The 16,933-nt window shown below is 40.7% G+C and overlaps 1 protein-coding gene across 1 annotated transcript in view; it reads right to left on the bottom strand.

Annotated features, from left to right (window-relative positions):
• The window catches only part of LOC135217358 (golgin subfamily A member 5-like), an 89,767-nt gene that overhangs the window by 46,645 nt on the left and 26,189 nt on the right, over window positions 1-16,933 (bottom strand). Inside the window, exons 6-10 of the mRNA XM_064253198.1 lie at window positions 10,067-10,167; window positions 9,811-9,929; window positions 8,653-8,793; window positions 8,157-8,262; window positions 7,378-7,565 (exon numbers count right to left, since the gene is read on the bottom strand). Of these exons, the coding sequence (XP_064109268.1) occupies window positions 7,378-7,565; window positions 8,157-8,262; window positions 8,653-8,793; window positions 9,811-9,929; window positions 10,067-10,167 (655 nt within the window). The remainder of the gene's footprint in view (window positions 1-7,377; window positions 7,566-8,156; window positions 8,263-8,652; window positions 8,794-9,810; window positions 9,930-10,066; window positions 10,168-16,933) is intronic.

Raw genomic sequence — 16,933 nt, 5'->3', positions numbered from 1 at the left:
CGTTAGGGACTGGACTGCTCGGTGGTACCGCTCGACGTGTGGCTGGCCGAGAAGGTTGTGCAATGGGGAAATCTCTCTCGGTTCTCTTGCGAGAAGAGCCAGCATGGTCCGGATACCAAATGGCCTGTGGCCATTTGGAAGCCATCAGGATCATCCTGAGATTCGGGATGACCAGTGCTCGACTGATCACCTTGCGAATCAGGCTGAAACGGGGGTAAAGGCCATAGGCGAAGGAGGAAAAAAAAGGGGTTTTTTGTCCCACGGGTGTTGAAGAGCGTCCTCTGCAGCTGCCCATGGATCCGGCACGGCCGAGAAGAACACCTGGAGCTTCCTGATGTGCCGGATGGCGAACAGATCCTCGACTGGTCGCCCCCCACAGGTCGAAGAGCCTTTCCGCCACGTACCTGGTGTAGAGACCATTCGGTCCTTATCACCTGATATCCCGACGGCTGAGCGTGTCTGCTACTACATTCCTTCCCTGGAATGTAGCGTGCCGACAGCTCTATTGAGTGTGCCTCGGTCCCACTCGTGCACCTGCCGAGTCAACTGATACAAACGGGAGAGACACTAGGCCCCCGCCCCCCCTGTTTGTTGACGTAAGCACCACCGTGGTGTTGTCGTACATCAACACCACTGAGTGTCCCATCAAGCGGTCCTGGAACTCTTGGAGAGCAAGGAACGCTGCCTTTAGTTCCAGTACATTGATGTGAAGGTGCTTGTCGTTCTCGTACCACACTCCTGAAGTCCGCAACTCTTCCAGGGGTGTGCGCCCCATCCCTCGGTCGATGCGTCGAGAGCAGCTGCATGTCCGGGGGGAGTGCGCGCGGAGGCACTCCTCTTAAGGGGTTTCCTGTCGTCCAGTCACCTGGCTAGGTCCTGCCTCACCTCCTGTGTCAGTGACCATGGAAGGCTTGGGGGGATCCGTCGCCTGTGACCAAACTCTCCTTTGGTCTCCCTGAAGAGACCGCAGGTGAAGACGCCCGTAGGGACTGGCTTCCCGAGTGACGACAGGTGTCCGATCACGACTTGCCATTGCTGAGCTACCTGTTCCTGCCGAGACAGGAACTGGTTGGCTGCCTCCCTGAATCTGCTACCGTGTCGATCAGCATACCCAGGTACTTCATCCTCTGCTTGTGCTCGAGATCGGACTTTTCGAAGTTCAGAACGATCCCCAGATCGCGACAGAACTCGAGCAGTCGATCCACCCTGTCCTGTAGCAACTGCGAGCGGTAGCTCGCCAGGACTAACCAATCGTCGAGATACCCCATCAGACATAGCCCGTGCGAATGGCCCCAAGCAGACACCAGAGTGAACACTTGCGTGAACACCTGTGGGGCGGTTGAGAGACCGAAGCAACGTGGCCTGAGCTGGTACACCGTCCCGTCGAGGATGAAGCGGAGGTACTTTCCGAAGGACTGATGAATGGGTATTTGTAGATACGCATCCTTCAAGTCCACTGAAAGCATGAAATCGTTCTCCCCTGATAGAGTCGAGCACTGAGCGTGCCGTCTCCATCGTGAACCGGGTCTGGCGAACCAACCGGTTCGGGGGAGAGAGTCTATCACTGGCGCCAGCCTGTCGTAGACTTTTCCACCAGGAAGAGTCGGCTGTAAAGCCCGGTGACTGATCCGTACCGATTTCTACAGTTCTCTTGCTCAGCATGGTCTTGATCTCCTGTCTCAATGCTACGTCCTTCGATGCCCCTGGAACGTACGCCTGCTGATGGACCGGGTCCCAATGGCTGGCCAGGCACACCCCACTTCCTGGCAGCAGGTGAGGGGGAATGCCGTCCTTCCACTGTGAACGTCGTCTGGCTGGGCTGATCGAGACCTGACAGGAGAGAGCCGATACCGCGCTCCGACTCATTCCAGTCCTCGTCAGAGGTCGAAACCTCAGGAGGACCGGAAGGGATATATAAATACGATGTTCCGAAGACACGTAGAAACGCCTCTGTCGCAGTAGAGGAGGTGAAGGAGCTTGTTCGACCGTCTAGAACCGAGAGAGCCTTCTTGTCCGGAGACGAGAGACTACCTGGCTCAACCCAGTCGGCAAGCTCCGATCGCGGCAGACCCACCGTCGATTTGGATTCCCTCTCGGGCCCCCCCCAAACGACTCGAGCCGAGACGTGGCTCTGCTGGTGGGAGCGGCGATCCTTTCCCCGAGGTCATTGTGCTGACGAATCAGCGCCGTAACCTCGGCAAAGTTCCTCTGGATCTCGGAAGTCACAGCATCTTGCAGAGTGGGACCGTTAAGCCCTTCGAACAAGAGCATATTCCGAGAACCTTCCTCCTAAGAAGGGGGAACAGCGACAGCCCTCTCGGTCTTCCCCATCCACGTTGCGCATACGTCCTGGCCGGTCCAAGAAACCGTGCCTGGCACGTAGGGCGTCGTGGTGGATCATGAGGGGCGCACCCCTCACGATCAACTCCTCAATACCTCGCTCCTCGGTGTGTAACCCGAGGAGGTTGAAGGTACGGGAGAGGCAGACCTGACGCTCCCTCGTCGCTCGCTGGCGAGAACCAGCAGGCTTGGAGGGCTGCAGGCGATCGTCAACCGCGGTGACGATCGAGCTGCAGGCCTGGTCGAACCGTCTCGCTGTGCTGGAGAACGGCTGGACTGAGCACAGCGGCCCCGATCTCGAGTGTCAGAAGAGCTGGTGCTGGTTGCCGTTCCCGATCGCTCTCTGTGAGAGCGACGGTCAGGCGACCTGCAGGCTCCACTGTCGCAGTGAGACCGGTGCTTGTCCTCACGGCACGTCACATCGCTGGTTCCAGCCCGTGGCTGGCACCGGCGAACGGGAGGACCTCTTCCCCAGCCTCAGCCCGTGGTCGGTCGTGGACCGTCACGTACCCCCCGGGTCCCCCCCCCAGTAGCCACTGTTCACCGCGAGAGTGAGAGCTGGTCTGGTGAGAGTCGCATGAGCGGCTCACCAGTTCTTCCGCCCCGTGCCGTGAACCTGACGCTGAGCGGACTCAGAGGTCTGGTTCCTGGCTGCACGGTCGCTGGTAGGCGACCGTACACGTCGGTACCACCTCCCGCGAACGAGAGGCCGAGACGGACCCTGATGCAGTGGCAGAACCACTGACACCAGGCGAGGAAGTACCGGTGTTAGCCGGTACCCCCCCCTCTGGTCCCCGTAGTCTTCTTCCTTGCGGAAGAAGAGACGGGCCCCGCTCCCGAAGGAGCAGGAGGACCAGCGGAAGGAACCCTCCCGTCCCACCGAGGTGAGACGGGTCCCGAGAAGCTCCCGAGGAAGCTTCTTAGGAGGGAGGAGGCGACCTTCTTCTTCCTCGGCTGTAAAGCCTTAGAAGGCGTCGAAGGGGAAGAGGCGGCGGCCGACGACGATGAAGAAGATGAAGCGACGACCACGACACCTTCCTCCTCTTCTTCGTCAGCTTCCTCAGGACAGACGTAAGATCTGCTATCCAGGGCGGAGCCGGGGCTGCTGTAGCCGAAGCCACAGGGCCCGGACGCACCTGTACAGACAGACCAAAGTCTGGGGTAGTACCACCACGAACAGGGACGACATCAGCAGGTATGGCATCTCAGGAACAGCAGGCACGGCCAGCACATCATCGGTAGGGACAGCCAGCGCAGCAACGGCGAGGAACAGCCAGCGCAGCAACGGCAGGGACAGCCAGCGCAGCAACTGCGATGGACAGTTCAGCCCAGAATCGGCAGGTACGGCAGGCAGCACCGAAACACAGGAAGTGGAGCAGCAGCCAGCAACATCCTGGTACCGGCGGCAGGTCCATGGGGCGAGTTCTAGGGCAGCGGAAGTGTGGTCGCTGCAGCGCGGCAACCACGAGCGGCGGCGGCACGCCCCCCTCTCGGTACGGCGAACGGCACTTCACAGCGGCTGTAGGCAAGACTGTTACCACGTGAGGCGAGTACACCAGGTGAGGAGGGACGTCGTCACCTGGTTGCGTGGTCACCACTCCATGGGTGACCGCAGTAGGCCCAGACATAGAACCGCAGGAGCCCCTGGACACCAGCACGCTCTGCAATTGGAAGGACGCCCATACCTCACCAAGGTCCACCCTCGTGGCAGTAGCACCTGCGGAAATAATAGTAGTAGCGATTAATGGGGGGGAAATCCCCTCGTGCGGGGTTTTGATCCCTCCCGAACGAGTGGAAGACCCCCTAATACAATTGTACATCGGCACCGAGCGCCCTCCCCCGCGCTCAGACGGATCGGGCGAGGAGAAGAACGCCGATAACCTCCCCCCCCCAAGGGGAAGAGCCATCTGTGGGAACTGAACGGGGGGGGTCTCGTTCCCCACCCCCGCCCCCGCACAGTACCCATGTACCCAACAACAAAAATAAGAGCCCTAGAGCAATCGTGCCATCGGCACGAATACAAGGCATAAGGATCAATTCCCTGACTGAGCGGAACTTGAACCAAATAATATTGATGCAATCAATAATAAGGAACAAAATGAAAATGCATCTTGCAAAACGATTCACTTCCCAATGAATAAGGGCTCGGATCGAGCGCATTTGCGCCCTCGGTACCGAGCGCAAGGGTGAAAGGTTTCATTCCTTACCTTTATTGGATCAAGGTTTCTTGGAAACCTTGATCCATAATGAATTGATGCAATCAACAAATATATGAAAATGAAAAAGACTACTGCGCTTGCGATTTCACTTCATACAAATAAAAAGGGGAAGGATCAATTCCCGTGAATAGCGGAACATTGATCCCAGTCAACAATGCAATCTCAATAAAAAAATGAAAATGAAAAAGAACTGCACTTGCGATTTCACTTCATTCAAAATAAAAAGGGGGAAGGATCAATCTCCGGGCAAGCTCGGAAACTGATCCAAAATGAGTATTGCTACAATAAAAAATAATATATGAAAATGAAAAAGAATACTGTACTTGCGATTCCACTTTCATACTGAATAAGTTTCCGTGCCGAGCGCATTCGTTCGGCAACGGGCATACAGGTCAAAAAAATATAAATGAAAAGAGCACTTACTTACGATTTTCATCTACACATTTCCAACCCAATATACGCTCGGAGCGAGCGCTCCCGCCCTCGTCACCGAGCATACACAATACGAGGATCATTCTGGGAAAATGAATTCCCGCAATTACGCCCTTCAGTCCCGGCACTCGGGTAATCGGAGGGCGTTGTGAACCAAGATCCTTTAATTCACAATTGAATTCAATGAAATGATTGTACTTACAATTCAGTTTCACTAGATACATAGAAAAAGAAAAACACAATCATGCGAAAGCAAACGACGATGAACGCGGGCAGAGAGCGATGATACACGTCCACACGCCAGCAGGCCGAAAGCAAAGTGATTTGTTTACCTCCCAGTCGCAGCGCGCGCGCCTGTCGGACAAGCAGTTAACTACCGAACCCCTTGTTCGAAAGCTTACGACCTATACCAGCTGCCGCTAGTACCTTCCTATTGTAAAAGGACCGAAGGTTTGTATGCCGTGTCGGAACAAACAGTTTATTCTCTATAAAATGGATTTTCAAAAAAATTTTTTTGGGTGTTTGAAATGCATTAATTGGATTCATATTATTCCTTATGGGAATTATAGTTTTGGATTTCATATGTTTTGGCCTTCGTGAGATGTTCTAGAATGGATTACGGTAAGAAAATCAAGGTTCCACTGCACTATTTGTTTGCAAAATCCTCATGTTTATTTTAAATTCTGCTGTTTGCCAAAAGTAAGTGGATGTGTTGGGGCATAATTAATCTCCTTCTTGCACTTATGATCCAAGTGTTAATAAAATTGATTGTGTTATCAACCTTTGCCTACTACAACCATTTTGATTTCCTCAAAGGGTTCCCATCTCTCCTCCCTCCATCCCAGCCAGCCACATGCCATTTTTACCATCCAGCCAACCACATGCCATTTTTACCAAACAGTTCATAAATCGTACACATTTTACACTTTTAATTTAACTGTTGAACAGATTAAGAGAAAAAATTTGAACAGGGGGACTTTTAGGTTGCCTGGAATGAATTATCCTGATTCCCTTTATTTCGTATGGGGATACTAGTTTCATGTTTCGAACAAATTGCATTTTGACTAGCCTTCTGGGACAGATTAAGTTTGAAGTCTGAGATACTACTGTATCTTGGAACACTGCTCACATAGACATTAAAGAAAATGTTGCTGAAGTGGCTAAAGCTGCAGCTACCATTAACAGATCAAATATAATGTTAATGCCATTAATGATATTTTATTTCTAAAACTGAGCAATTTTAGTAAAAAATTTGTGGATTCATGGATTTCATTACAAATAAATAGACTAAATCAATCCTACTGTTGGACTGTGATGTTCTACATTTCCAAGAGTGTCCCACACATTTGAGTATTTCATCCTCTATCAAAATTGTGACATTTGTTTAACATGTGGGTATTTCATGTGTTTGCCCCATCTCACAATGAAGTCACCATTTACAATTATTAACTTGTAACTAACAATGTATATCAAGGAAACAATCTCCATTGAAAAAATTTGTAACAATCTTCAGTGTTTTTAGTTAATCAATTCATTAACTTTTTATGCAGCTGTAATTTAAAAAATAAGCTTAACACATTTATGAAGAACAATCTTCCATACCTGTCCAATGAAAGTTAAGAATGTTGATTCAATAATCTGGTTACACTAATTAATCATATAATAATCTGGTTACACTACTTAATAATACGTAATGTAGTTGTCAGTTGTTTAAACATAGCCCTGGATACATGTGAATAATTTTTGGTACTAAGAATTTAGGGTTACTTATTTTTGGACCCATATAGTACCAGAAAGTGACTAAGATTCTTCTATTTACAACAGAAGTTCACTACTAGCTAATTCTATCCACCTCAGCATTAAGCCTAAGTGAATTCAGATTATTTTTATTTCTTATATGAAATATCGAAAAACTTCACATCTCTGCCACCATAATATGAGAGAGAGAGAGAGAGAGAGAGAGAGAGAGAGAGAGAGAGAGAGAGAGAGAGAGAGAGAGAGAGAGAGAGAGAAAGTAAAACAATACAATGTACAAAAGGTACTATGTGTAATTTGATCTTTACCACCAAATTAAAAACCTTAACACCACTGGCATCATGATATAGTCAGGAAAGTTTCTACACGCCAATGTAAAACCTAACAAATGGAATGTCAACAAAAGAACCCAATAAATAATGTAAAGCATTGGTTCCCAAACTAGGGGCCATAATCAGAGGATATGTATGTATAAAACCAAAGGAGTTTAGTGGAGTAGGCAGCCAGGGGAGGCAACTTACAGGTTCAGTAAGATGGGTGGTGGGCCGTGGACAAGTACCCTGAAGGAAAAGTGGGTAACAACCAGAAAAAGTCTGGGAACCAATGACATAAAGAATATGGTTATTGTTACCTTATTTGAAGTAATTCAGCTTGATGTATTTGACTTTCTGGATCTCCATCTGAAGAACCTTCACCTCCTCTTTCTTCTTTAAGACTTGCTATAAGCTTCTCTTTACTTTGCAAAATACGACTTGCCTTAGCTTTATATTCAGTAAATTCCTCCCTTGCTGCTGTAACTTCACCTCGAAGGGAATTAATCTGAAATTAAAAGAAGTTGATGCAATTAATTTCTTATTCCAAATTCTGTTTACTTCGGTAAAAAAAAAATCACTCCTCCATTCTTTCATTCTCAACTAGTCTGTTCACCCCGTATTCCTGGGGGATGGGTACCAGAACCCCCTCCCCCTGCGAATAGCTACAACCCGTTAATAGTTGAAACCCCTGTAAAAATGCTTAAGACAGCCTATTTTGTTAGTTAAAACTCAAGAAACCCATTAAAATTTTTATACATATTTTTTTAATAGTTTTATCACAAAAAGTGCATTTTATGATGAAATCGACAATTTCTGGATATTTCTCAAAGAAAAATATTGCGAATAGGCGAATTCTCCACAAATAATGGGGGTATATGTTCCAAAGAGAAATCCACAAATACTTGAGTCCGCGAATCCGGAATCTGCAAACGGGGGGTTCACTTTAATTCTAACATGAAAGCACACAGAGTAAAATATGTAAATTCTATAATGAAAGATACAAAGCCTCGAGGATATTGAATATAACACCATCATAAAAACTGTTTACCAGATCATTATCTAGGAGGTGAAAGATATAAGGATAAAAAAAGCTCACCTGAGTTGTGAGGTGCTGTGCTTTATTCTTTTCGTCCTCATGTTTTCTTTGGGCTTCAGTCATAGCTGCTACCATTGCCTGCTGCTCTTCTTCTAGCTGAGTGACTCTGAATAATAGGATATCTGAGAATCCTTGCATTTATTTTATTTATGAAAAAGAAAATAATGCAGAAAGTACATTTGAGCTAATAATCAAAATGTTCATGACATCTGTAATGCTTCAATGTTTTGGTGAAGATTACATTAAAAGATAAGATCCCTATAGAAGTGCAACCTCATTTAACTTTCTTGCAATTAAACATTACACAGCATCTGTCAATTATTTCTTTAAAAATAACAAGGGAAGTAAGCAATAATTATTATCATAAGGTAGTTTAACCTGATCTGCCAGCTTATATCAAGACATAGGGAGACATAGTTGAGCAGCTGTGACAAAGCAGGAAAGGGTACAGAAAGGAATTTTTACTACTTGCTCAGGTGTTCCTTCCCTTACTAACCTTCTTGTCAATTCTGTTTGAGTTGTGGAATGAAGCTGCCTCTCTCTATCTAAAGTACCTTGAGCTTCTGCTAGGCGATCTTGTACAGTTTGCAAAGCATGATTATGCAAACCGCTACTCTCATTCACCCCCTCCAATAACCTGAAAATGATGACAGCTGTGTTAATAATAACAAAACTAATTGTGTCTAATTACAGAAATTATAATGTTCAAGCGTTTCATTCAATGTTACATACTACAAAATTTAAAACTCAAGATAGGGATTATGTATGCAAAGTGCTAATGGTAAAAAATTAACATATGTAAAATAAATACCAAATTAAGCAACAACAGTAATACAAGAGCAAGAGATGAATTCTTTCCTATCCATTAAACAGAAATACTATTAACATTCTTAAGATATTTAAATGCAAACCCATTAATTTACAAAGTTACAACAAAGGGCACAGTGAGCTGCCTGAAAGTTGCAACATTTGTTACAAGAAAATCCTTTGAATAATTTTCTAAAGCACACATCTGCTGCCTCAGTGAACTGGAGCAACTCTATGTGATAATAACTGGAGAAACTGGAAAGAATGTACTTAGTACTTAGTTAAAATAAAAGTTGCAATAAAACTATGTTGCCCTTACATAGAACAAAACTGAGGTGTAACGCTTACATCAAATATTTTTAATCTTACATATTCAGTAAACTAAACCAAACAAGATAATGCCCTAATCTTTTGAACACTGACTTTGAAAGGGTGGTTTTAAATATCAAATATTCTAACCCAGTCACTGACTTCACATCTTAATTTCCTCATCATCTCTTGCAGTTATCCATCATTGATTAATCTTAACATTAATCAAAACAAACAAAATGCATGGGATTTAATATTTTTACACCAAGCTTAAATAAAATGACAAATTTTCTAAGACAATTTGTATTTTTCATAGCTCCAAACCTGAGGTCTTAACAATAAGATAATTTTCTAGTGCCTAGCTGGATCCAGTTAAAAATCTGAGATGAAAAAGCAAGAAATCTTGTGAGATCTGGCAACAAAAATTGTATTTGAATTTCATACTAGTATTTCTAATTCTAAACACAAATGGGCATGAGAACTTTAGCTACAAAGAAACTGCAGTAAAAATTTCCCAAGACTAATAACAGATGCCTACCTTTTATTTTCTTCCTCCAAGCTACCAATAATTTTTCCTTTGACTTTCAGCTGGTCATCCCCTTCCTGAAGGCGTACTCGCAACACTGCTAACTGACTATCCTTGGCCCGCAAAGATTCCTGTTTCAGTGAAAAGCAAAAATTTTCAAAGATGAAATTTAACATAGCTTTCAGCTTGAGAAATCAACTTTTTGTAAAAGATAAAATATGTACATCATAAATAAATATTTTACATTCAAATCTAAACGATACTTAACCTGAAGGTCCATTTCCCTTTGCTGCAGTTCTCGTAATAATCTGTCATTGGATGACTGTTGACTAAGTAATCCTGAGACTTGAGCCCTAAGCTGCTGAGTTTCTGTAAAGAATATCATCATGAACATTCTCTTGATAGTACAGCACACCTAGCGAATCAAAAACCATTTACAATTCCCGTTTATACTCGCGTATCATGCAACTTTTGAAGCCCCAATTTTGGAGCTAATTTTAAGGGTGTCGCTTTTTACATGAGATATAAAATTCGAGTATGCAATCATATGATTATCTACAAACATAATAGATATGCACATAATAGATATGCATCTTTTCCATGGATATTCTAAAAAGTTTTGTTTTCACTGTATCCAATAATATTATATGTATTTTCATATTATTATTTGCTTGTATAATAAAATGCAAACATAGCAATCAATTTTGTTTTGTTTTGGAAATCAGCTGAGGGCGATTACGAAGTAAGTTTGTTTTGCCGAGTTGAACTCAAATCAGAGCGACTTTCTTGCCACTAGTTAGCACAAATGAATCTCGAGCTACTCTATTTATATGAGACATGGTTATTTTACGTTATACAAAGTGTCTTGAAGTGGAAATATCATTTGAAAATGTATCGTTTGTGAAAAAAAATTAGTTATTTTTTTCGTTAGTAGGCGCTGAGGGCATGTTTTGCGTAAACAAAATTCAACATTCTGATCGATATTTTCACTTTATCTCATCAGAATACTACGAGCTTTACATATTTATCTTTTATTGTTGTGAAAACAGTAAAATGTGTTTTTTTCATGCACAACAGTTTTGATTAAAACACGTTTCTCGCAAATTTTGTTTACGGTTGAGTTTGATGGTACTATACCGAAGTTTGCGAAAGTTTCATCCACGTTGCCGATGCACGATAATAATCGTTGGCGTATCAACACTCTTCCCTCAACTTCAGCTAAAGCTTACAGATTAAATTTAGCAGTATGTGCCCTTGCTGTTCTTTTCTCCAAAGCGAGTAAGGCTTTATATAACTCCAGTAAACTTATGCCATCAAACACAGCCGTAGATAAAATTAAGAGAAAATGAGTTAAATCGAAACTTCAGGTCTTGAAAGAACATTTTATTGTTGTTTTCACGTCGATAAAAGATAAGTAACGTAATGGTAAAGTGCGTACTACGATGAAATGAAGTGAAAATAGTGTGAAATGAAGTGAAAATAGTGAACGGAATAACGTAATATTTTTATACAAAATACATGCCCATAACACAGTCTGTTAACAAAAAAATACCTTAGTTCACGAGACGTATTAAATTCATATTTCGACTTAAAAACACATTGTATAATGACAAATTACCTTGTCTCATATAAATACTAGAGTAATCTAGATAGTTTACGCTAACTAGAAGAAAGGCAATTCGCTCTGAATTGAGTTAACCCTTAAACGCCTATTGGATGTATTTTACGTCGAGATAAATTGTCTTTTGGGTGCCGACCGGACGTAATTTACGTCGACATAGAAAAGTATTTTTAAAAATTAGCGGAAAAATACTTATAGGCCTACCAGCCGAAAACTTTTGAATCACGCGCCTTGGGGGATGCTGGGAGTTCACGGATCAAGGTGTTGTTTTGTTTACAATCGTTACGCAAGCGCGGATTTCTTTCTTATCGCACTAAAAAGTATCAGTGACACATCTAGGAAATTATTTTGTCCCTTTGACATAATTTTTGCACCATTTTAAATTAGCCGTTACATGGAGTATTATATATGAAAATGTGCGCATTTTTATGTAAAATACAATAAAAAAAATACTCATGATTGTAGCTTTTATCAGTTTTGAAATATTTTCATATAAATAACGATAAGTGCCAAAATTTCAACCTTCGGTCAACTTTGACTACCGAAATGGTCGAAAAACGCAATTGTAAGCTAAAACTCTTATATTTTAGTAATATTCAATCATTTACCTTCAATTTGTAACAAATTAGAAGTTTCTAGCACAATATTTCGATTTATGGTGAATTTATGAAAAAACATTTTCCTTACGTCAGCGCGGTAACTCTTCCAAAAAAATCATACGTGCGATTGTCGTAATGTTTGCACCATTTTAAATCAGCCGTTACATAAAGTTTTATATATGGAAATGTGTGCAATTTCATACACAATACAACTAAAAACAACCCATGGTTATAGCTTTTATCAGTTTTGAAATATTTTCATATAAATAACGATAAGTGCCAAAATTTCAACCATTGGTCAACTTTGACTCTACCAAAATGGTCGAAAAACGCTATTGTAAGCTAAAACTCTTATATTCTAGTAATATTCAATCATTTACCTTCATTTTGCAACAAATTGGATGTTTCTAGCTCAATATTTCGATTTATATTTATGGTGAATTTATGAAAAAAAAAAAAAATTTTCCCTTACGTCCGCTCGGTAACTCTTCCGAAAAAATCATACGTGCAATTGTCGTAATGTTTGCACCATTTTAAATTAGCCGTTACATAAAGTTTTATATATGAAAATGTGTGAAATTTTATGTAGAATACAACAACAAATAATTGAAGGTTGTAGCTTTTCTCATTTTTGAAATATTTGCATATAAATCATGATAAATAGAAAAAAAACCACGTTCGGTCAACTTTGACTCTACCGAAATGGTCAAAAAACGCAATTGTAAGCTAAAACTCTTACAGTCTAGTAATATTAAGTCATTTATCTTCATTTTGAAATAAATTCAAAGTCTCTAGCACAATATTTAGATTTATGGTGAATTAAAAAAAAAAAATTTCCTTCCCTCCGCGCACGGATTCTCCGCCGCAAATCTCCGAAATACGTACGTCGCATTCTCGGAATATTTGCTCCGTTTCATATTAGGCGTTTCATAGTTTTATATATGAAAATGTGTGCAATTTCATGTAGAATACAACAAAAAATAATTGAAGGTTGTAGCTTTTCTTATTTTTGAAATATTTGCATATAAAAATATTAAAAAAAAATTGACATTCAGTCAACTTTAACTCGTCCGAAATGGTCGAAAACTGCAATTGTAAGCTAAAACTCTTACAGTATAGTAATATTCAATCATTTATCTTCATTTTGAAACAAATTGGAAGTGTCTAGAAAAATATTTAGATTTATGGTGAATTTTTGAAAAAAAAAAAAAAATTTTACATCCGCGCGTTACGAATCATTTTGGGATAATATTTTCTCTGTGTTGCTTTGATCGTTTTACAATGTGTTATATACCAAAATGATTGCAATTTAGTGTACAATACAACGAAAATAAATTAACTTGTTAGCTTTAACCGTTTTGCTCACAGCGAGATTTGAATACAATTATATATGAAATTTTGTTTTCGTGCTATCATATATCGCATTATTTATATATGATAATGATTTTTTTTTTCATTTCTGATGGTTCCATACTAAACTTCAGGCAATGACAAAAAAAAGGATCCAAAAATGAACTCTTAATTTTGAAAACTAAGCGCGCTGTGATTTTTTGAAAAAAATATTTTTTCCGCTTCGGCGCTCACTCCGAGACCCCCTAGGCATACGGGAGACGATTTTTATTATACCCCTTAGGCATTTAAGGGTTAAATATGAGAAATAAACTTGTATCGTCATCAGCTGATTTCCAAACAAAACACTGACCGCTATGTTAGTATTTTATGATACAATAATATGAGAATACATACAATATTATTGGATATTGTAATGTATAATTTTTTAAAATAATCAGAAAAGATGCATATTCATTGTGCATATATTTCATAAATATACGTAGCCGTCAGCAGCCTGACATCACTCAATTAGGTATGCCGATGTCGGTCCGAATCTGATTCCCGTTTCGTGATTATTATTTTCCTTTTTTACTGATATGTCAGTCAAAATGCATTGAAACTCCAAAATTGGTTTTTATTAATAAATTACTAAATTATACCGCATATGTATTATACAGTATACTTAAGGCAAGGCTACTGTATTCGTATATATACGATATATGTACCAAGATATCATTGTACTATAGGCGAGGCTAACTTGTTAAATGTTATTCAGTTTCTCTTTGTACTGAATCATAAGCCAAAGTGCATTGAACCTAGAGAATTAGCTGAAATTAATAATTAGTATGCCATATATGTATATAGTATGCTGTGTAGTGTAGGCTAGGCTACCCTACGTATATATAAATATGGTACTGATTACCCTAGTGCAGGCTACACTAGTATGATATTCTTAGGGTAAATTAACGTGGGACGACTTATGTCCAAATCGATTTATGACTGGTTGTTCGTAACCAATTACTGTAGCAAGTCGACTACTACCTGTAATGTATGTAATAATATATCAGTTCTATTCTCATTAACGTCATTTGTAACATAACTATGGTAATTTTTTACTATCGTACGATGGTTGAAATGCAAGCAAAAAGGCTGTTTTTATTGGATTGGTTGTTCAAAGCAAATATTTCTGGCTGTATGCGTTTTCCAAACAAGTATATCATTACTACCGATACTTTTTGCATTCTCTTTTACTTTTTTAAACTTAACTAGAAGATGGGATAGATTAAGAGACGGAGGAAAAGGGGTTAGCCTAACTAAAATATGGAATAGATAAAGAGGAAAAGAGGTTAGCCTATTGTTAAATTTTGGTCTCGTAAATTTAACTTGCATGAAACGTGAGATACCTGATAAAATAATTTGGGGTTAAAAATTTGGGGGTCGCATGATAAGCAAGATCGTGTGTTATGTGAGTATATACAGTAACTCACAATAATGTACTACTAGAGGCATAATATATTTTTTAATGTATTGTAATGTGAAAATATGCTACAAATTAAAGACCTCATGAAATATTAAACCTTTTCATAGTTCCAATAATACACTATAAATATCTTCTGACTGCAGTGGCAGAGAAAAGGTGAGGACAACAGAATTCTGAAATGGACCTGACTTCCAATCTTTGGTAAGAAGTATCATTGTTGGAGAGGACAATCAAGTTCTCTAAACTGAAAGATGACTGTCATGTGTACCCTCTAATAAAAAAAACCCATTATCCAGAGCCTAATAATGACACTAATGGCCCCTCCCCTCTGGCTGCAAGAATGGTTTCCCCAATCTCTTCTCTGCTGGCAGATATCCCAAAATTAGTAAAGTCCAAGGTGAATTGTTTTAGGGTAATAATGCATTGCATCTTCACTTAACTACTGTGATTCTAACTGTACAACATCCTTACGGAGACTATTCTGAAGTTCAATGGTGCAAGGAAAAAAAGACCCCTGGACTGAAAAGTCTTACAGATAACTATTTCAGACTTCCAAATTTTTCCAATTTTCTCTGGGATGGCCTAAAAGATTTTTTTCCAAGTGTGAATCAAAACAGTATTATGTATATGATATTCTTGCTGTCAAGGTAACCAAGTAACAACTCTGTGAACACTGCAGCATTTGTTAATAAGAATCCTTCACACAAAACTGAGCTTATTAGACAATACTTTTCAAGTTACCTCTAACGCTGACCTCTTATATAAGTTGCAATATCTTACAAATAAAAGCTGATATTCATGTGTAAAATGAAGTGGAAACACCATAAAACAAATGAGGAAACTGCTAAAAGATGTAGTGTCCAGATGATGGTTTTGGCTGGTGCTCTGCAGGGTTGTGAAAAAGTTAATTAGAATAACAATAAGTAACACAATGGACTCGTAGGAAAGCCCAGAAAACCATACACTAGGGATTGAAAAAGGCACGGACCAGAGGTGCACTCTGACAGAAGATAACTGGAGAGACTCCCTATAACTATAACTCTACATAATAAAACTTGATATGAAAACAATAATGATGCTACCGATGGAAATAAAATACATAGAATTTGACAGTATTTTCCACTTTGACAATAAGACCTAATGTCTTGAAATTTGGTTAAATATAGTCTATGCCTTAAATTTATGGTTTTTGCTTAACCACTTCACAAGTTCATGTTGACCTTAAGATGTCTGCTACTTATGGGAGTACATTTCTTATATAAAAAAAGGATACACAATACATTAACTTGTGGGTTTCAAGCGATTTGGGAGTTTCAATTTCTAAAGTCATGTACAATACTGAATATAATTTGACTCATGATCTACGTAATGACCCAAGCTAATCACATGGAGCAACACATTCGTTTTGATGTCGAAACTACTTACCTTTTTCAGCATCTTTTGCTCTTTTCAGTACTTGACTCATTTCTTGGTTAAGACTTGAAACTTCTTTCCTCAACATACTTGATTCACTCTCAACTGATGCAGACATAATACCATTGCTACTGCAAAAGTAAAAAAAAGTACAAACATTATAGGCCTTTCAATGAATGTGAAATTCTCCTAAATCATGTAAAATTACAGGTTTAATTTTAAAAAATGACACATTCTAAAAGTAATTTGTAATTTTCCTAACATACAAACTTCAGGTCTTTACACAGGAATTACCTTCAGCCCAAGCTGAAGCAGGCTATTTTACACAAGAAGGTTGTTTGGTAATTGCATTACCAGTGGGCTATAATTGCATTATAGCCCAAGAAACAGAATGAGGGGTGGCTAGAGGTGGGCAGTTGATGTCAATACCTCAGGTTTGTATGTATGTTAAGAAAAATACAAAATTACTTTTAAAATTTGTCATTTATTCTTACATGAAAACAAACCACTGGTCTTTACATAGGACGACTTACTAACTAACTGGAAGTTTGCCTCACCCAGGACTTTTTCCTGGTCTTGCAATGTCAAGCAAGAGGATTCAGTGCCATGCCTCTGATCAGGGGGGGGACAAAAGAGTGCTCAACTGTCAGACTTCTGGGCTTTTCAAAGCACCAGGCAGTCCCTGGCTAT

This window comes from Macrobrachium nipponense, chromosome 7 (genome assembly GCF_015104395.2).
Source record: "Macrobrachium nipponense isolate FS-2020 chromosome 7, ASM1510439v2, whole genome shotgun sequence".
Taxonomy (NCBI): Eukaryota; Metazoa; Arthropoda; class Malacostraca; order Decapoda; family Palaemonidae; genus Macrobrachium; species Macrobrachium nipponense.
Note: the sequence above shows the minus strand (reverse complement) of the source record. Positions and strands in the feature narration are given on the sequence as shown.